We start from the raw sequence: 21323 nt of genomic DNA on the forward strand, positions 1-21323 counted from the left end.
AAGTTTTTGCATTAATAAAACTGATTGGAAAAGTCAGAGATTAACCCAAAAGCTGCTCACCAAATTTTCCTTTAAGCCTTTGTGTCTGTTCAATTAAATTTTGCAGAGAAGAAGCAGGGAAATACAATCAAAATCACAGTGAGATACCATCTCACACCAGTCAAAACAGCTGAAATTAGCCAGTCAGGAAACGACAGGTGTTGGCAAGGATGCAAAGAAAGGGGAACCCTCCTACACTGTTAGTGGGAAAGCAAGCTGGTGCAGCCACTCTGGCAAACAGTACAGAGGTTCCTCAAAACGTTGCAAACAGAGCTACTTTATGACCCAGCAATTACACTACTAGGTATTTACCCTAAAGATACAAATGCAGAGATCCGAAGGGGCATGTGCACCCGAATGTTTCTAGCAGCAATGTCCACAATAGCCAAACTATGGAAAGAACCTAGATGTCCATCAACAGATGAATGGATAAAGAAGATGTGGTGTATATCTACAATGGAATATTATGCACTCCTTAAAAAGAAATGAAATCTTGCCATTTGCAATGAGGTGGATGGAACTAGAGGGTATTATGCTGAGTGAAATAAGTCAATCAGAGAAAGACGATTATCATATGATCTCCCTGATAAGAGAAATCTGAGAAAACAAGACAGAAGATCGTAGGTGAAGGGAGGGGGAAAATGAAACAAGATGGGACCAGGGATGGAGACAAACCATTAAGAGACTCTTAATCTCAGGAAACAAACTGGCGGTTGCTGGAAGGGAGGGCCGTGAGAGGGATAAAGAGGCTGGGTGATGGACACGGGGGAGGGTATGTGCCATGGTGAGCTCTGTGACTTGTGTAGGACTGATGATACACAAACCTATACCCCTGACACAAATAATACATAATAGATTAAAATAAAATATAATTTTAAAAACTTTTTGCGAAGAAGAGGCCTGAGGTTCTCTTTCAAGGAAAATGTAAACAATGGAACAAGTACTGATGGTTGATTTAGACTCCTGAACTGCAGTAATAACATGAAACTTGCAGTGCACTTTTTACTAAAGATATTTAACTACACAAAGACTACCGTGAATGGGCAACTATTTTGATACTTCATGGTGAGTTGTTCAACTATGCTTCACATTTTCTTTCTAAACTTTATTAAATGGTCTAGATCAAAAAAAAAAAAAAAATACATGAAGGAAAAGAAAAGCAGCAATAGAAAGGCATTTTCTAGAAACAAGCAATTTGTTTTGATTTTTCATTTTTTTAAAATTCCAGTGGAAATTATGGGGTAAGAAATTATGGGGTAATTATGGGGTAATTATGGGGTAAATTATGGGAAATTATGGGTAAGACCCCATAAGGGTCTTACACTACTTACAAGTCTTCTGTAAACTTGGCGGGTGAACTCGGTCGGACGGCAATGCGGACCCTCTCACTGGCTGTTCTTTATGAGGTTCAAGGAAATCTCCCCATGTTGGCTGAAGCTGTAAAACAATTTTTTTAAATCACATGATTATGAAGTATAGAATTTCAGAAGCCACTTTTCAAGAATAGAACAAAATTGAAATACTTTACCACAGTAGCACTTAATGGAGATCCTGCTGGAGTATTTGTGTATGTACTAGTTAATGATAACTCAAGGTCCATATTTGGAGGGTCTCCCAGTGGTGGAAGAGAAGAGAGACTATGGGACATGTCCATATCGGCCATGGAGAAGAAAACTTCTTCTTCTAGACAGAATTAAACCTTGTCAGTTGTATAATTCAGGTCTTTTAAAGTAAGTTAATATACATTAATAGAGTATTCTTCAGATTCTCTGAAGTACACTGATGCCCTACAATTGACATTACTTCTGATGGGGTAATTTGTGAGGATCCAAGACATAAATGGCATAGTAAAAATGCTCAACCAAATACAAGTTAACAAAGTTTATGTTCTCCTATCAGTGAACCTGTTTTTTGTTTGTTTAACATAAGATTCGCAGAACTACATAGTGTATTTTTAAGAGTCATATGACAATTTAGAAGTTAAAATCCAACTTTAAAATAGTACAAACATCTCGCAATCTCTGGTTTCATATAAATACAGCATTTTTAAATTAAAAAAAAAAAGAAACACCTGAATGTATTAGTTTAGAATTCTGTTTACATTTCACTCTTTCTGGAAGTTGTTTTACCCTCATGCAAATGAAGTTTTTGTTATGACCAAAATTTCTTGAGTAGACTTTAATTTTTTAGTTTTTAACTTATTTAGTTCAATTTAATTCTGTACTTAAGTGGATTCTTACTAAGGTATCATGCTAAACATTCCAAAACACCTGTAAAAATGCAAAGTAAACTTGATAAAGACCCTATTTACATGTAATTGATGGAAGAGTAGGAAAAAAAGGGTTCCATTTAAGAGCACCTGTCAATCATTATACAGGTATGTAAGAATTTGACAAAATGAGTAATTACCCACAATTTATCTTTTGTGTAAGTCTACATTTTTGTAAACTGTCCTTAGAATTAAAAAAAAGAAAAAAAGTCACAATTTACAAAATGAGATTACACAATCAAAAAAGGATACGTGAGCCAGTGCATCACTGTAACGCTATGGTTAGATCAACTTACAAATTTAAACCTTCTTAGAGCTCCGATCTTTTGTTCTTTCATTACTAAATTCCATTTCACCACAGCCAAATTAGGCTTACTTTGCTCTATGTTGACAACATAGGAATCTCGTGTCAATGCTTCAGTTGCTTACCACGGCTAGAAGGTGTACGAGCAGATTCTGTCTCATAAAAGCTTTGCTCTGAAGATACACCTGCTGAGAGGGAATCTTTTCTCAAATAATACCGGTTTAATTCCATCTGAATTCGATATTCTTCTTCTTGCTGCATGGGTCGGTTTTTTCTATCTTTATTAGCTAACCCTATTTTGCTAGAATTTTCTACAAGTATAGAAAGGAAAGGAAAACAGTAATTAAATTTGGAAGTAATCAATCATCTCTCTCCCAAAACCACTTGTCCAATACCAACAGCAACTTCATGTCCCAGTCAAGCAGAACTACCACTATTTAATATTAATCAGAGCTCTGTAGTAGCTTTAAGCGACTAGCTAGGAATCACAGAATCTGAAAAGTTTTAAATAAAAATAACAACAGAGTTGCCTATTGTCATACTTGCCTGGTCCAGCAATAGCTGCTAACATATCCAAGAGCAAGTGCACCTGCCTTGGTGACAGGAAGAGATGAATAGACTCTATCTGTCCATCAATATCCAACTTCAAAAAAAAAAAAAAAAGTCCATTCAGGATAAACACTCTTTAAAACCTCATCAGCACAAATCCCATATACTTTCACGCACTGAGAAGAACACTCATTCCTCAGTCTTAGATTCTGCCACCTAAGATTCCCTCCACTCATTTACACAATCTAAATGAAAAGACTTAAAGGCCACCAAACTGTTGTTCTCAGGGGGAAAAGCGTCCTGCAAAATTCCATGTTGGCAAGTCCAATGTCCTATTTTCATCTCTGAGTCTTCTGAGTATTTCAGGTATTTGAGGAGGCTTCAAGCCAGTCACTAGGAAGGATATGAAGACAGCAACAGCACAGAATTCATTCCCAACAGGATTTCAGACTCAAATCATAATCCTCAAAGCGGGATTCAAACCAAGAGCAAATAAAGCTGGCTTTCCCAAGTTTGCCCATGGATAACGCTCCTAGCACAGCACGTGAGGCCCTTCCCTACCAACAGTGTGACTCTCCACACGCCCAGGCAGCGTTCCACAAAGCCCACTCTCTGCCGGGCAGGAGAGTGCAAACCACAGCAGAGATGCTCACGCAGTGGGTGCTCACGTGGACTACCTCCCTCTTTTTCAAGTCTCTGTCCATTTTTCCTCCTGGAAAGAAAAGCCCCAGCCAATCTCATCCTGATTCCTGTGGAATATATACATATATATATTTTTTTAAGATTTTATTTATTTGATAGAGATCACAAGTAGGCAGAGGCAGGCAGAGAGAGAGGAGGAAGCAGGCTCCCTGTGGAGCGGAGAGCCCGAGGTGGGGCTTGATCCCAGGACTCTGGGATCACGACCTGAGCCAAAGGCAGAGGCTTAACCCACTGAGCCACCCAGGTGCCCCTGTGGAGTATATTCTAACAAAACAATTACTCTATTTTCTACACCACACTCTAACAGGTTGAGTATGCCTGCCTTACTTTTCATTCACCTCCTCTTGGGGTAATGCTAAGACTCCTATTATCTTTACGCGGTTTTGCAATTTTAAAAGAATTCAATTAATAACATTTATATTTGGGGAAAATGGTATCCTCCCCAGGGCAGGGGATTTCCTCTAATTCTAAAAACAAAAAACATTGCATAGTAATGCTGAGAAGCTTCCATGATCTGAGAATATAATATATTCTCCATGAATAACAATCATCATATCACCTTTTTTCTGAGTATTGGGGAACTATGCTTTCATTACATTTCCACTCATTCTAGTAAGTCTCCTGTTTTACAGACAAGGACACAGGATCATAAAGATTTGCACAAGGCCATCTACAGACCCAGAGCCAGGATTTTAACCTAGGCTGACCTAGATGGGAAGCCCTAACTCCTCCCATGGTACAGCTCTCCGTGGATTTGTTTTAATGGAGCTCCTTGCTGACGGCTGTCATCCCAGACGATGAATCAGCAAGGAGTTTAGGCTGGGGACAGTGGGAGAATCTCTGATTTAAAAACTGGTTTTTAAATTTCTTAGTATTGAAAACATAATCTCCGACCTTTATTAGGATGGGTGATCAAGAGTTTCACTTCTAATGTTCATAGAAATATTATTTGTACATTCTAAATTTGGCATACAAAGAACAAAGCACCTCTTACTTTCCTCTGGAAATAGAAAAGACAGAACGTAATTTCAGACTCAATATGACATAGTAACTAAACAAAAGGTCTATAAATTCAATATATACAGCTCCTCTATTTTTTTACATGTTGGAATCCTGAAAGTATATGTTAAAATTGAACATGTGAACAATCCGGCTGACACACAATTTGGGGTGGGTACCGTCTCAGAGAACTAAAAAAAAACTTTAAAAAATATATTTTTTAAGATTTACTTATTTTAGAGAGAGAGGAGGAGCACAGATGCATATACAAGGAGGCAGGGGCAAAGGAAGAGGGAGAGAGAGATCTCAAATAGACTCTGTATGAGTGTGGAGCCCAACCCAGGGTTCAATCTCACGACCCTGAGATCATGACCTAAGCCAAAATCAAGAGTCGGACACTTAACTGACTGAGCCACTGAGAGGCACCCCCCCAAGAAAATCTTTCATAACATTTTGATCCCACAGTTGAAAAACTTGTGGATCTAATGAACATCAGAAAGACTAAAGATCTGACTCCTGAGTACCCCCAACCAATGCCATCTTTGTCTATACAGCATTAAGTGTCTGGGATTTATGTTTCTCAAAGCTAGTATCTTGTATCAAATATAGTATCTTGTATTTTTCCATTTAGCCTTCATCTGCATTAAGTAAGAACAAAAGGTACTCAAACTCAAGTTACACAAAAATTGCCATGTAGGCAAGGACAGTAGTATCTCCAAATATCAAACACTGGCTGGCAAATAATGCCATCATGCTCTAATTCCAGATGTTCATTTATCACCTAGTACACAGATGTCCAAGAGTAACACCAAAAGGCACTTATACAAATTAACACATAATGTGCAAGTTTCAGTTTGCACAAAGTTCAATGTACAAATGTTGAGGACTATCTAATTTAATCAAAAAAGAACTAGAGAAGTGACTGCCATGGTTCTTCCTTCACGGAGAAATAGCTAATGCATTCCCGGGAGGCATGGATGTGTTCATTTCCTAAGGATATTAGCACCTCGGGATTCCCTGTAGTGTTAAAACATACCTACAGCTTTCAGGTTATTTTATGAACAGGCTTAAGACCTCACACCACCTGAGGTAGGACAGAGCAGTAAGCAAAGGAGAGGAAGTAATCAGCAACAGGAAGGCAGGCATTCTGATCATCCCCTTCCTCTGCCTCTAACTGTAGAGAGGCGGGCCGACCCAAGGATGGACTGCCAGAGATCCTCCATCCTCTGAAAATCTCCTGTGCATGCATGAGTCATCATTGCTCCCTCTTCTTCACTGTCCCCACAGCCATGTCTATACCCTTTATCACATGTTGTATTAAAGCAAAGACAGTATTTCCCTCTTCTCTGCATCTCCCCCAAGAAACTGCACAGGGCCTGGCATCTAGTAGTCACTCAAACATCTAGCTAGTTAGGCCAGTGAGTAAACAAATGAACAAATCCTGATACTTTCTTAAACTACATTTCACAGAGATTATAAGGAAAATTGTTTTCAAAGTTTGAAAATAACACTTCACAAATACATTTTCAACAGACTAAATATAGGGCTTCCTGATTCTCCAGCAGACTGTCCAACACTGTTCCCTAAGAAACAAGTGTAGTTGTCTTTACAGGGTCTTCAAAAATACATAAGACACCATGGAAAAAAAAATCTCTTTTCATAAATAACAACTATAAAAATGGTCATTCTGTTCAGAACACGCCTAGGTCGGCATTTTTACATGCATAAAATTAAACATCTTCTACAGTCAATTTCTTACTTCCAAATCTCTTCTCCTTTAAACTGAATGGTATGATAAAAGTCTTTAACAAATTCCTAATTTATTAACTCATCAATGTTTCTGAACTACTAGAATGGGGGAAAGTGAGTGCAGGAGACGATGCTAACACCTGAGCATGAGCAGGGGCTAAAGACAGTGCTCACGTGAGGCCCTGAGACCTCAGGACAGAGGCACCAGCCTCCAGGACAGAGGGCAGCCTACACACAGAACCACCCAGAGTAGCTAATCAGTAGCTAAACCAGTGTCTTATAGCTAAGACACATTTAATCACATTAAAGAATACCTGTACTTCTGTTTTAACTATAGAAAATGAAACAAACACTGACCTTAGCTCCAGGAAGCACTTCATTCTGTTTCAGCGTGAGACTCAACTCCAGTCTACCAATGAGCCCTCCAATCTGCACTGGGTCAGAGGGCGCTACCTCTGGTAAACTTCTAGTTAATTGTGGGTGCGGCTCATATACAATTTTGGGATTCCAGCTAGGTGACAGCTTTGGCTCAGTTTCCTACAATGAGGCAATAAGAATAAAGTAATTCTTTAAAACACTTTAGTGTAAATAACCCAAAATGCAAAATACAAATGTCAACTTAGAGTAAAGTATTTGACATGAAAAACTGTATTATGTGACAATGAATAAACCAGTGACTTATAGCTAAGTAATAAAAGCAAATCATGGAAAAGGACTTTATGGAAAAAAGCATATCTATTCAAATTACAGCAATAAGAAAACTTAATAAACATTCTATAATCATAAAATTTTGAATAATGTAAAAGATAAATTATGGAAAGACTGATTTATAAAAGGACTCACTACTCTTACAAAGGATTAATACAAAGTTCCTTAATTATAAAACTTTTTTAAGTTTTTTTTTTAAAGTATGATTTGTAAGTTTTCAGCCATACATTCATTATTTAAGGTAAATGTGAACAAATGTGCTTTTGTTTTTACTATAAAAGTGTATTAGCTGTTAACATGCCATTTTCCCCCACGTGGTACAGTATCCAGTGTTACATCCAGCACTGGCAGGAAAGGCATCAATCATAAATAGGAGCATTTTTAAAACTTTAAAAAGCAGGTCTCCATTACTGAGTATGTGGGTTAACTTCCAGATCAGATGGAAACTCACTAACACATATTCTATATCCTAGCACAACTTAATAGCCCTCCTTTAAACTATTTATTTATTTATAAATTTATTTTTGGAGAGGGAGAGAGCAACTTTTAAGCAGGCTTCATGCCCAGTGCAGAGCCCGATGCGGGGCTGGATCTCACGACCCTGAGATCATGACCTGAGTCGAAATCAAGAGGCAGACGCTCAACTGACTGAGCTACCCAGGTGCCCCTAATTTAAACTTTTAAAAAATCTTTGATTTAGTGTTTGTTTTCTTGGTTTGTTTTTCTTACCGCTGGTGCAGTTGAACACACTGGGGAAGATTTTGCTGACGCAGAAAACTCCTCCCAGAAGAGAGACACTCCGGAGAGCTGGAGTAACTTGTGAGCAAAGGCTGTGGGCTGATGCACATTAATTCCTGAGGCCTCATCAGCAGCTTCATCACAGTAGACAGTTCTCCATGTTCAAAACAGAAAACGTTGGTGTAAGAAAACCTACTTGCAAGTCTAAGAAACACACATAGCTTTTTAAGGTGAAGGGTTTTCTAGTGTCACCACTCCTCAGAAATTGCCTCATGTGGTCAGCATCAGAGCTTCACTACAGGAAAGGTTTTCACCAAGAGACCTCAACCTCAAGAAGGATAATTTTATGGGGTTCCTAAACTGGGGGGAGAGCTTCATAGCTTCCTAAAGTTCGCCTCAAGGAAAACAATTCCTGTGCTCCCTCACAAACATCTCTTGGTAACAGACAGCATTTGGCTCCAAGTCACAAGCCCCAAATGAACAACATTTCTTGAAATCTTATGACTATTATACAAGTTCTTAGGACTCACCATTTCATTTTCAACAAAATACAGAAGGTACTTCTACATCCATGAGATTTTAGATATTTTTTAATATACCATTTCAGGTAATCCAACCTAATTTCAAAAATCTGTTAACAATAACTATTTGACTAACAGGTAATTTAATGATGATAGAAAGATAGAAACCATAACATATCTGCTTAAAATTTGGTAAAAGCTCCCAACAGATCCCTGTACAAAGTGTCTTTGGTGCTCAGTGCACACACTTCCTTCCGCACACTTCAGTCACATTAAGACACAGGTGAACAGTGACTACCTCAAAGGCAACCCTCTCGGTCTCCTCCTTCTTTGGGCACTTTGTATGGTCTGTATGTTATTGTACTCTCAAAAAACTTGGCTTTGCTCCCCACCAAACAAAACAAAACACAAACAATGACGACCTCAAATCAACACTCAGCTATTTATAAGGCTCCAAGTGGGCATACACGGAAAACGGAGTCCTGGTTTCCATCTTTTTAGTAAATCACTATCGCACAGATACTCTCACAGAATCCTCTCAAAGAAAACCATAGGCGTAGCCTTTCTCATGAAAGCAACACTTACATCAAGCACAGGAAAGCAAAGAAGACCTTCGTATTAAGGAGACGCGCCAAAACAGGGTATCACTAGTAAGAAAAAACTCAGGAGTGCCTTCAACTTAGCAGCGCTCACACACTCACAATTTTCATTTGACATTAACTAAAGAGAATCATTCACTCTGAATCCTACACAGCACTATATACAACTATACCTCAACTAGTACTTTTAGCTGTCAAGTAATGGGATTAGAACGATCTTGAAGAGCAGCGCTTTACCTGGAAACAATACGATGTAGTAGTAACTCTACAGCATCACTTCTAATCTCTAAAAGCATCATGAAATTTAATAAAAGTCAGCTCTTACTATTTATACAAGAAAAGAATAAGGTTGTTTATCCTCAGATATAAGAAGTCTTACCTTTCTATTCGAATTTCAAGTGCAGTTCCAGTTTTGGAATTTTCTGGCACATGTTCAATTCTCAAGACAGTGTCTATAAAGGTGACTTTCACTCTTCTTAGTACTAGAGCAAACAGGTAACTGTCAACATGAGACCACATGTATACGAAATAAAAATTTCTAATGAAAAGAATAATTACCAGTATAATAAGAACTTACAAAATAAAGTAAAATCCCCAAATCTTGAGTTTGGAAATAGACATTGTGCCCTACTGAGCACCTACCCCAACACATCCCAACAGATACATGTGCAACGCCTAACACTCTCTGAACTCTAAACCCTTCATCATACAAGCATAATAAAAGACACAGAGGAGAAACTAGGATACAAAAGGACATGAAAGTAAATTGAATATTTAAAATAACCTCAATTCTAAAGTTAAATTGAATATTTAAAATATTCAATTCTAAAGTTAAATTGAATATTTAAAATAACCTCAATTAAATTGAATATTTAAAATAACCTCTCAGGCTCTCTGCTCAGCAGGGAGCCAGCTTCCCTTCCTCTCTCTCTCTGCCTGCCTCTCTACCTACTTGTGATCTCTGTCTGTCAAATAAATAAATAAAATCTTTTAAAAAAGGGGGGAGGGGGCACCTGGGTGGCTCAGTGGGTTAAGCCTCTGCCTTCGGCTCAAGTCATGGTCTCAGGGTCCTGGGATCAAGCCCCACATTGGGTTCTCTGCACAGTGGGGAGCCTGCTTCCTCCTCTCTCTCTGCCTGCCTCTCTGCCTACTTGTAATCTCTGTCTGTCAAATAAATAAATAAAATCTTTAAAATAATCTCAATTCTAAAGTTCTGAAGTGAGAAGAGAAACTCCTTAAAAAAAAAAAAAAATCACTCCAATGGATTTTCCTTATATAAGGCTTACTAAAAAGAAAGGTACTAAATTACTGGGGGGTGGGGGGGAGAAAAAAAAAGAAAGAAAGAAAAGAAAATGCTCGAAGCCAAACCTGTTTCAATGGTTTCAGCAAACTTTTCAAGTCCTTCAAAAGGCTGCGATGCTTCTCCTTGTTCATCTGTTAATTTCTGGCTAAGACATTCTTTTGCCAATTGCATACTGCTGGTCATGAAACTTGACCAATACATAGGCTCAGAACCAGTTGCTGCAGAAAATATAGATTAGTCCTAAATAACTTCTCATAGTTACAACAAAGCCATTTCTTAAAATGTCACATTTGAAATAAATTCTTAATCTTTATTTAACATATTTAACATGGTATTTAACATCATGGTATTACCTAGGCATGTGATATTCTATGAGATTTAAGCATCACCTTATAACAACTAAAAGAAAAAAAAAAATCACAGAAAGAAGTCCAGAGATACGTGTTCTCATTAAATGATACGTATCTGTCAAATGTTAACTTATGAATTCATTCAACGAGTATTTAATGCATGCATGGTACGGTTCAAAATACTGTAGAACAGGGGTCAACAAATTTCTTTTGGCAAGGGTCAGATGGTAAATAATTTAGGCCTTGTAGGCCCTACAGGGCCTCTACCCTGACTACTCAACACTCTCACTCTAGTGCAAAAGCAGGCTGAGAGAATAAGGAAATGAATGAGTATGGTAGTGTTCCAATACAAATTTATTTACAAAAATATAACAGCTCAAATTTGGCCTACAGGCAATAGTTAGATGACCCTGCTGTAGGGGACAGAAAAATAATGATTAATTCTCCCCACAGAGAGCCTACAATATAGTGGAAGAAATGAGATATGGTTAAGAAGAATTAGTAAGCAACTATGTATGCAATGTCAACAGAAAACATGGATGGCTAAACCAAGAGGATGACTGTTCCCATGGACAGAATTTAATAGGAAACCTGGTAGAGGTGGCATCTGACCTAGGCTCTAGAAGGTCAGTATAAATGTAGGTAAAATAGAAGAACATTCTTGAAGAATCCATGAACTGGGAAAAATCCTTCCCAGATCATCCCTCAAAGAATGGCGCTACACTTCCTTACATTATTCAAAACAAACTGACAGATTACTACAATTACTGATTCCCAAAATGGAATTTAAAAATCCTTCTCGTGGAATATTTTTAAAGGCAGAATATTTTACTTTCCATAGGAAAATATTATTCTATCTACTCATCATGGTTAAAAAAATAAAATATTCTTGTTAATTAAATGCCATTATCAAGGAGGATTTCCATGCACAGACTACCATTTTCAAAGTAAAGGTGCTACTAATTCTAATAAGCATAATTTAAACTCTGGTGTTCCAGAAAGTATTTAGGATTATAATTCTTCAAGTATTTCTTGACCAACATCACTTGCCACTCAAAGAATTTAAATTCAGAATTTAAGATGATTTAAATGGTGACTCTACTGGCTTAAAAAATACATACACATACACACACACACTCCAAAGCAGAAAATCTGAGCTATTTAACAGAGCACAGTGGTTAAGAATACGGACTCCAGAACTAGATTGCCTGGGTTAAGATCCCAAATTTCCACTGAACTAGCTATGACCTTGGACAAGTTACTGAATTCACCTGCGCTTCGATGTCCTGCTCCATAAAAATGGAGATAACAAACTCTATTTCAAACAGCCATGATAAAATAATATTGGTAAAGCACTCACAACAGCATCTGGCAAGCAAGAAGCACTATAGACATGTTTAATAAGTCAGAAAATGGCATATATATAACTAAAGCTACCACCCAGATGTACTTATATAACTTACTACTTTAAAGCTTTTCCCTCCCAAATTTTTCTTTGAAAAATTTCAATCCTAAGGAAGAGGTGAAAATATGGTGCAATGAACACCTGCACAGCCTTCATTTAGACTCATCACAGCTACACACACACACACACACACACACACACACTCTCTGTCCCTCTCTCTCTCTCTTTCATCCTTTTGCTGACCTATCTGAAGGTAAACTGCAGGCACCCTAACACTCCCAAAGATAACTCCTAAGAATACAAATATTCCCATGCGAAAGCTCAGTGACATGAACACGCCCAAGAAACACAACACTGACAAAATACTATCTTCTATACATTCTACACCCAAATTTCCCAGCTGTCCCAGTAATATCCTTCATAACAAAGACAAACAAAAACACAGGATTATCTACTGCAGTTATTCCTGACTTATCTTCTTTAATCTGGAACAATTCCTCTACCTTTCTTGTCTTTCTTGATACTGATACATCAAAAGAGTACCAGAATGTCCCTTATTTTAGATTTGTCAAATCCTTCTTCCTTACGATGCGATTCAGACTATGCACTTGTAACAGGAACAGTATATACATGACATGTCTTTGTCAGCCGTCACATCAGGACCCACATCATGGCCCTCTGACCCACTACTGATGGGACTAAGACTGACCATTAAGGTTGCTGTGGCAACTATCAATTTCCTCCACTGGGTAAAGAAATATTTTTCTCTCTGTAAACAGTGTGTCATCAAGGGGAAGTATGTTGGTACATTACAAATCAAGCTCCTCAATGACCTGTCACCAGGCAGGGTTAGGAATCACTGATTATTACCACCTCCATCAGTTTTTACCATGGTTGTCAAAACCATGGTGATGGTCTATCATTTTTTTCTACTCTAGTAAGTTGACATTCTACTGCAACAAAGAGCTTTCCCTTCTTCCTGCCTCCCTTACATACAGATTTGTATATATGGACGTAACAGTATTTGTAACAGTATGGACATAGAACTTTTTTTTTTTAATTCCACATGTTATAATCCATTTATTGTCATTAGTCCCAGATTTGGCCAAAGAGAGCACCCACAAGTCCAGTCCTCTGTCCTTTTAACATTTCTCCATCAATCTTTGAGCACTTCCTTGGTTTCTGGAACAATACTTTGAAACTTTAAAACACATGTCATTTTATATAAGTGGTAACAAATAATTAACCAAATCATCAGCATACTAAAGTTCCTGTGGGTAAACAGGGCAAGAAGTAACACTAAAGGTAAAAATCACACACCCCCAAGTCCTAATATTCTATCTACTGATAATCTCACAAATAAATGCTAAGTAATAAATACTGAATTTAATACAGTGAGGTTACTTCCCCAATCGGCGAAGAACACAATAAAAACAAACAAAACAGAAACACATAACACACCTACCTAGGCGGGGTCTAGGCCGGAAGACCATTTCTAGCCCTTTCACTTCCAGTGCACAATTCTCCTGCAGCAAGGAGCCCCACGGAACTGATAGAGAGATTGACTGTATGAATCCTTCAGTGACTTCTAAAGGCGCATCTGCTGACTCCAGGATCTCATTGAGACACTAAAGAGAAAAACCAAAAGCGTTTTGAAATCACAGGAGTGAGAACTCAAAATTGTTAACTTATTCAAAGACATTGAGTATACGCATGTATGTGTGTCAGACACTACGGATACGGAAACCAGAATCCAAGATAAAGATTCTCCATCCTCAGAAGTTTACAAGATAGCTTACTATGTAAGACATACATAAATAAGGTGTTATGAGCTACATGAAAGAGGAAATGCACTGTACTCTTTTGGAGAATGTAACAGAACCTAACCCGGAGACCCAAGGCAGGCCACCTAAGAAAATGCCATTTAAAAGTGAGACCAGAGAAGGCTGAGGAGTTAACCAAACTAAGTGGTCCGGACAGAAACAGCAGTGTGTGAAATAATCAAAGAAAGCAGAGGTCAGAGAGCACAAGCCCACGGACCTGAGACATAAAAGTTTTTGAGAAGGAAAGGCTACTTTAGGCTCTAGTGTAGTGTACTAGGGTAAAGAGCCAGAGATAAAACTACACAGATAAGGGAGAGTGAAATCCAAACAGCCTTGTAATTCATGTTAAAGACTCTAACATTTATCTAAGAGCAAAGTGAAGCCACTGAAAGGTTTTAAGCAGGAAACCATGATGAGATTAGAACTCTGTTCAGTTCTGCTACCAAGACAAGCACGTATTGGAAGAAAGCAAAACTTAGGCAGAAAGGCCGTTCTGAGTAAGAAAAGCTAGGGAAATTGGTTTGGTGAGGACAATGACACTGAGGATAGTATGAAGTGGACAGATTTTTTGTACAATATTAGGAAGTAGAATTAACTGGCATAATGAGAAATAATGAAAAGAAAGAATGAAGAATGACTTCCAGGTTGGGGAGCTGGGCAGCTGGGCAGCTAGCGGTGCCATTTACTGAGAAAAAACCTGGAGCAGGTTAGGGGAAGCTCGGTAGCAGAGTTCCAAAGAGCACATGTGAGCAGACATCTAGGCAGCGATATCCAGGAGGCAGTTGGATATCCTGGTCTAGATGTCTGGACAGCCATCTGGGCTGAAGATACAGAAGCGTATTATGAATCCTGAGGGCCAATGAAGCCCTAGGGTGAGGAGAGACAGTCTTTGGGAACTTGTATAGGGTTAAATGACAAGAGGCCTAGGACTAAGTCCAAATAAACACCAACATTTAAGAATTAAGAATCTGGGGTGCCTTAATGCTCAGTCAGTTGGGTGTCAGACTTGATTTCAACTCAGCTCATGACCTCAGGGTTGTGAGATCCAGCCTTACATCAGGCTCCACGCTGGGCATGGAGCCCACCTGCAAAGTAAATTAGAAAAAGAGCAGAGAGGTAGAAGGAAAATCAAGAAAGCCTTGCATCCCCCAAAATCGTGGAAAGACAAGTATAAAAAGTGGAGCAGTGCAACAAAAGGCAAAAAGAGGTCAAAGATTTTTGAGTGTCCACTGGATTTTCTTAATATTTAGGGTACTAATGATGTGGTAGGGAAAACCAGACTACAACAGAAGACAAAATGGATATAAATATACTTAATAAAATAATTAAGTGTATTTCTTGACAATGTACTTTATAAATTAAAATAACAGGGCACCTGGGTGGCTCAGTGGGTTAAAGCCTCTGCCTTCAACTCAGGTCATGATCCCAGGGTCCTGGGATTGAGCCCCGCATAGGGCTCTCTGCTCAGCAGGGAGCCTGCTTCCTTCTCTTGCTGCCTGTCTCTCTGCCTACTTGTGATCTCTGTCTGTCAAATAAATAAATGCCAGTGTATATGTAAGGTACTTCTTTCTGCACGCTATGGTGAATAGCAGTGTCATAATTCTTTGTCTACCTAATGCTGAATGTTGAGATTTAGACTGGCTCACATTTTATCATTGTATGTCACTACTTTAGAAGGCTTTCTTCATGCTGATGTTTGTGTAACCCTACAGACTTTCTGAAGAGTACATGGGCATGGGTGGTTTTAAGGTAAACACATTCATATCCTCAATTCCACAAATATACTCTGTTCTAAAACTGACCTTCCTGAGAAGAGTACTTAACCATGGCACCATGTTGCATCTCCTCTCCCATATTCCCTTGTACAATCTCCCTTTTTCCACTTCGCCAAAAAGGCTTATCTTTTCCCTTCCCAAATCCTTTGTGCACTGCCCAGGGTATAAAAATCTCCAGGAAGCACCAACAGTAAGTTTGCCAGTCTTTCCCTATCTTATACATATCTTTGGCATGACACTCAAAGTCAAAGAACTAAGTGATGTTGCTATTACAAAATCCCTTCAATTCTCATCTACTTATTGATGACTCAGGGCTGTAACTATTTTAAAAACTTAAAATGAAATTTATGATGAGCTCTATCAAATTCTAGTTGTAAGTATATTCATTTATGGGCACATGAACTAATCAGGGAAAATGGGGAAAGCCACCCACCCACATCACTAAGAAATGTATTCCCAGAGCACCTGGGTGGCTCATTCGGTTAAGTACCTCCCTTTGGCTCACATCATGATCCTGGGGTCCTGGATTGAACCCCGCAGTGGGTTCCCTGCTCAGCAGGGAGACTGCTTCTCCTTCTCCCTCTGCCCCTTACTCCCAACCCCTGCTTGTGCTTTAACAGAATAAAATCTAAAGATAAAAAGTATTTCCAATAGAACTTTTCATATTTAGTTATTAGTTATAACATTTAGTTATTATTGTTTTGATCAACTGTACTTATAATCTGTACTTATAATAATCAGTTCCAGAGGGAAAAATGTTAATACTTAAAAAGCCTAATGATTACCTGAAGGAAATACTGTTAAAATCAATACGGGAAGCCCTTAGAGGAACAAAGGAAACCACTAAAAAAACTCAAAAAACATCAAGTGAGGAAATCATTAAAGCAATTAAAACAGGAATTAAATTTTAAAATAAATTAGAAAAAAATATTTAATGCAAAAGAAAGCTGGACAGTAATAGTAAATTTTTAAATATGATCAATTTCAATTTACTTTTTTTAAAAGATTTTATTTATTTGACAGAGAGAGGAAAAATCACAAGTAGGCAGAGAGGCAGGCATAGAGAGAGAGGGGAGGAAGCAGAGAGCCCGAGGTGGGGCTCGATCCCAGGACCCTGGGACCGTGACCTGAGCTGAAAGCAGAGGCTCAACCCACTGAGCCACCCAGGTATACCTAGTTACATTTTTATTGTAGAGAAATCACAGCATGATCAATAAAAGACTTAAGCATAAAATATATAAATTAAGATAAACTTTTGCAACTCAAGATGGACATAAGAGTTCAATGGGAAAAGATACAATGTTAAATTTCCAACTATTAATGAAGAGCTTGTTCAAGAATTTTTAAATGTATAATGGTGGGTATTCAGATCCTACTGGGTGAAAATATGTATTTTTTATATTAATATTTACAACACAATAAAAATTATTCTCTACAACTATTTAAAATGTTTCAAAAGAAAACTAAAGGCCAAGCTGGAGTCACTTGCCCGCCAGGACAGCAAATTGACTTAACTACAGTTTCAACCTCTCCAGGAATGAAATTTTACCCCCATCAATCTGGATTTTCTTGTTGGCAACCAATGAGGTAATCTGTCTCATGGGCTCTCCACCCCAAAGGAAGATGAGGTAATCCACCTAAAACTCTTGTTCTTTATGTTGCGCGGACCTACACAGAGCAATGATGAGTACTACTAGGAATTCAAGGTATATTTGACAGTATGCAGAAAGAAAAACATTAAATTACATTTCTCTTTGTAGGTACCATAAAAATAACTAGGAAACTACACCCTTATTAGTTTAAACCAAGGCATCAGGATTCAAAGAGATAAAATAGAGCATTAAAATTAGAAAGACCTGGGGTGCCTGGGTGGCTCAGTGAGTTAAAGCCTCTGCCTTTGGCTCAGGTCATGATCCCAGGATCCTGAGATTGATCCCAGGGTCCTGGGATCGAGCCCCACATCAGGCTCTCTGCTCAGTAGGGAGCCTGCTTCCCTCTCTCTCTCTGCCTACCTCTCTGCCTACTTGTTCTCTCTCTCTGTGTCAAACAAATAAATAAAATCTTTTTTAAAAATTAGAAAGACTTGACTTAAATTAACATTTGATTAGCATGTATTACATACAGGACACCACAGGACACTGTTTTATCTATGTTACTGCACTGAATCATCATAATAGCTCTCTGAAGTACCGCTTTTCTTTTCATATTTTCATGCCTGTTTTACAGATAAGGCAAATGAGATCAGAAGAGTTGTTATCTCTGGGAGAGATGAGATTAAGGGCTACTACTTCTTACTCAATACATTCCACACATACACACACACACACTTCATCTTTCTTTACCATTGGAATTTTTTGCAACTGAGCATGTTAATTATATAATAAAAGCAAATAATTTAATATACTAAAGCATTTTAAAATACACACACACACACACACACATACACATATATATATATAGGCAATGCCAGCCTCTGTAACATGGGATCTGTTATCAGACATCTAGGAAAATGGATTTGATAGCATTCTCTTCCCAATAAATACCACGTTTTCATCTGTTTCAATTTTGTGGCTACCTTAAACTTTTAACAGTTCAGAAAGGGTGTTTTATGGCATTGAAGAATAGTATTAAAAGAAATAATCTGGTAATGTTAAGATAATAGTTCTGAAAAGAGTCAACAGTTCAAGAATTTATACTGCACCACGAAGGTACAAAATACCATCTCTAAACAGATGTTTAAATAGGTCATACAGATACAGTCTATAAATGTACTTGGGCAAATCCCCTATATTCACTATCATAAAGTACTTCGAAATTCACTCATTCTGTGAAACTACAAGGTCTACCACAGGAGAGTAAGACAAAATTCTCAGCCTACTTGGCCAAATGGATTCCCTGTTACCTACTCAGGCAACATTTTCCTCATTAGCCCAAAGCAGTACATTCTTGTGACTAATTCTTAACCTAAAAGAGCTACCTGAAGTGCTCAGCAGATGTCCTATCACAGACTAGACTTTTTCTTATGCTGAAGGCCCTTTTGCTTTCAGTTATCAGTGAGTTTCATGCACAAAGATAGAAAAAGAGAAGTTAACACTGGTCTACTGCACCATTTGGCATAGAATTAGTAATTGATGTTATCTGAACTAAAGATAATTTTATTACGTATACCAGTATAAGCAGGAAAGCAACAGAGAGATTAAGTTGAAATCAAGGTCTTTTCTTTTTTTTAAATCAATGTCTTAATGTCTATCTTCCTGGACATACTGAACTTCTGTGAAGAAAGGGTCTTTATCCACTTCTATATACCCCAGCCCCTCACAGTGACACCAGCTAGGAACCCAATAAATGTAAATGAACCAATTGATGAAAAAATTTCAGTTAAAAAAGTAAGAATAAAGTCAAAGTCTTAAAGAATTTCCTTCTTTCAATATTTTAAATTTTCAGCCACTTCCTTGGGAAAACAATTTTTGAACATATGGACCCACTACAGTTGTACAATACTTTCAAACACTCCGCTTCTATTCCTCCCTCCCACCCCTAAGCCCTTCCAAGGTAATGATCTCCAAAGTGCGTTATATGCATCCCAGAGAGCATAACAGAGGATTTATAAGTATATGAGAAGTTAGACATTCTATATTCAACTCTTCCACATTTTTAGATTTAAAAGTTGTGCCAATATTTAATATACGCATGGGCATTGATTACTCTCACTCACACCATTCATCAGACTGGCACAAGGTGAAGGTTCCACACTGGGGAAATGTTAAGCGTGGTGCCCTCACTTGGATATTCCATTTCAGCACACTGACAGTTATTTCGCATAGATTCTACATTAATAAAAACAGATCAGGGGAGGGGCATCTGAATGGCTCAGCGGGTTAAAGCCTCTGCCTTAGGCTCAGGTCATGATCCCAGGGTCCTCGGATCAAGCCCCGCATCGGGCTCTCCTGCTCAGTGGGAAGCCTGCTTCTCTGTCTACTTGTGATCTCCGTCTGTCAAATAAATAAATAAAATCTTAAAAAAAAAAAAAAAAAAAAAAAAAAAAAAACAGATCAGGGGGCCTGGGTGGCTCAGTGAAGCCACTGCCTTTGGCTCAGGTCATAATCAGAGTCCAGGAATACCCACATCGGGCTCCTTGTGAAGCATGGAGCCTGCTTCTCTCCTGCCTGCCATTCCCCCTGTTTGTGCTTGCTCTCTCCACCTCCCTCTCTCTCTCTGTCAAATAAATACATAAAAATCTTTTTAAAAAATTATAAAATAAAGGGTGCCTGGGTGGCTCAGTGGGTTAAGCCTCTGCCTTCAGCTCAGGTGATGACCTCAGGGTCCTAGGATCCAGGCCTACACTGGGCTCAGGCTCTCAGCTTTGCAGGGAGCATGCTTCCCCTCTCTCTCTCTCTGCCTACCTCTCTGCCTACTAGTGACCTCTTTTCTCTCTCAAATAATTTTTTAAAATCTTTAAAATAAAAAAATAATAATAAAATAAAAATAAAAACAGATCTCGAAACAGTAGGGTCTTTGTAAAGAGACAGAATGTGACAAAAGCTTTGATTTCCTGGTTTTCTTAAGGCCAAATATTTAAGAGTTGAATTTAAAGATGATAAGCAGCTTTCTTCTACACAAAGAGTTCTAAATATACTGTTTATGTGATGACCCATAGCTATTAATAGCGCATGCTACCTAGTGGGTATATTCCAAAAAACAAAACAGACCATCTTTTCAAAGTGAAGTTATCACTTTAGGGGCACCTAGGTGGCTCACCTGGTTAGGTGTCTTGACTCTCGATTTTGGCTCAGGTCATGATCTCAGGGTAGTAAGACCAAGCCCTGTCTTGGGCTCTGCACACATCATGAACTCTGCTTAAGACTCTTTCTCTCTCTCTCCCTCTGCACACCCCCAAAAGGAAGTCAAGATATCACTTTAATAGTGAATGAAAAAATAACTGCTTTTCAGCGCACCAGCTGGCTAGGTTGGTAGAGTGTGAGACTCTTGATCTTGGGATTGTGAGTTTAAGCCCCATGTTGGGGAAGAGATTACTTAAAAATAAAATCTTAAAAAAAAAAAAAAATGAATGAATGAATGAAAGAAAGAAAGAAAGGAATGAAAAATGAAAAACTGGGGACGCCTGGGTGGCTCAGTTGGTTGGACGACTGCCTTCGGCTCAGGTCATGATCCCGGAGTCCTGGGATCAAGTCCCGCATCGGACTCCCAGCTCTATGGGGAGTCTGCTTCTCTCTCTGACCTTCTCCTCGTTCATGCTCTCTCTCACTTTCTCTCTCTCAAGTAAATAAATAAAATCTTTAAAAAAAAAAAAAAAAAAAAAAAAAAAAGAAAAATGAAAAACTGGAGCGCCAGGGTGCTCAGTTGGTTGAGTCTTCTGCCTTCAGCTCAGGTCATAATCTCAGGGTCCTGGGATCGAGCCCCTGCATCGGGCTCTCTACTCAGCAGGGAGCCTGCTTCTCCCTCTCCTCCCCCAAACCCTGCCTTGTGTTC

General features: G+C 38.5%; 1 protein-coding gene across 3 annotated transcripts in view; it reads right to left on the bottom strand.

Moving 5' to 3' along the window:
- The window catches only part of ATG2B (autophagy related 2B), a 78934-nt gene that overhangs the window by 52307 nt on the left and 5304 nt on the right, over positions 1 to 21323 (bottom strand). For 2 of the 3 annotated variants that reach the window (XM_013057417.2, XM_004754729.3), the window contains exons 2-10: positions 13701 to 13863; positions 10546 to 10698; positions 9557 to 9659; positions 8049 to 8211; positions 6969 to 7148; positions 3159 to 3255; positions 2738 to 2923; positions 1568 to 1722; positions 1371 to 1476 (exon numbers count right to left, since the gene is read on the bottom strand). In XM_013057417.2, coding sequence (XP_012912871.1) covers positions 1371 to 1476; positions 1568 to 1722; positions 2738 to 2923; positions 3159 to 3255; positions 6969 to 7148; positions 8049 to 8211; positions 9557 to 9659; positions 10546 to 10698; positions 13701 to 13863 — 1306 coding nt within the window. The remainder of the gene's footprint in view (positions 1 to 1370; positions 1477 to 1567; positions 1723 to 2737; positions 2924 to 3158; positions 3256 to 6968; positions 7149 to 8048; positions 8212 to 9556; positions 9660 to 10545; positions 10699 to 13700; positions 13864 to 21323) is intronic. The other variant, XM_004754730.3, reaches the window with a different exon arrangement.

The sequence above is a fragment of the Mustela putorius genome, unplaced genomic scaffold (assembly GCF_011764305.1).
Source record: "Mustela putorius furo isolate JIRA1106 unplaced genomic scaffold, ASM1176430v1.1 tig00000129_pilon_pilon_pilon, whole genome shotgun sequence".
Taxonomy (NCBI): domain Eukaryota; kingdom Metazoa; phylum Chordata; class Mammalia; order Carnivora; family Mustelidae; genus Mustela; species Mustela putorius.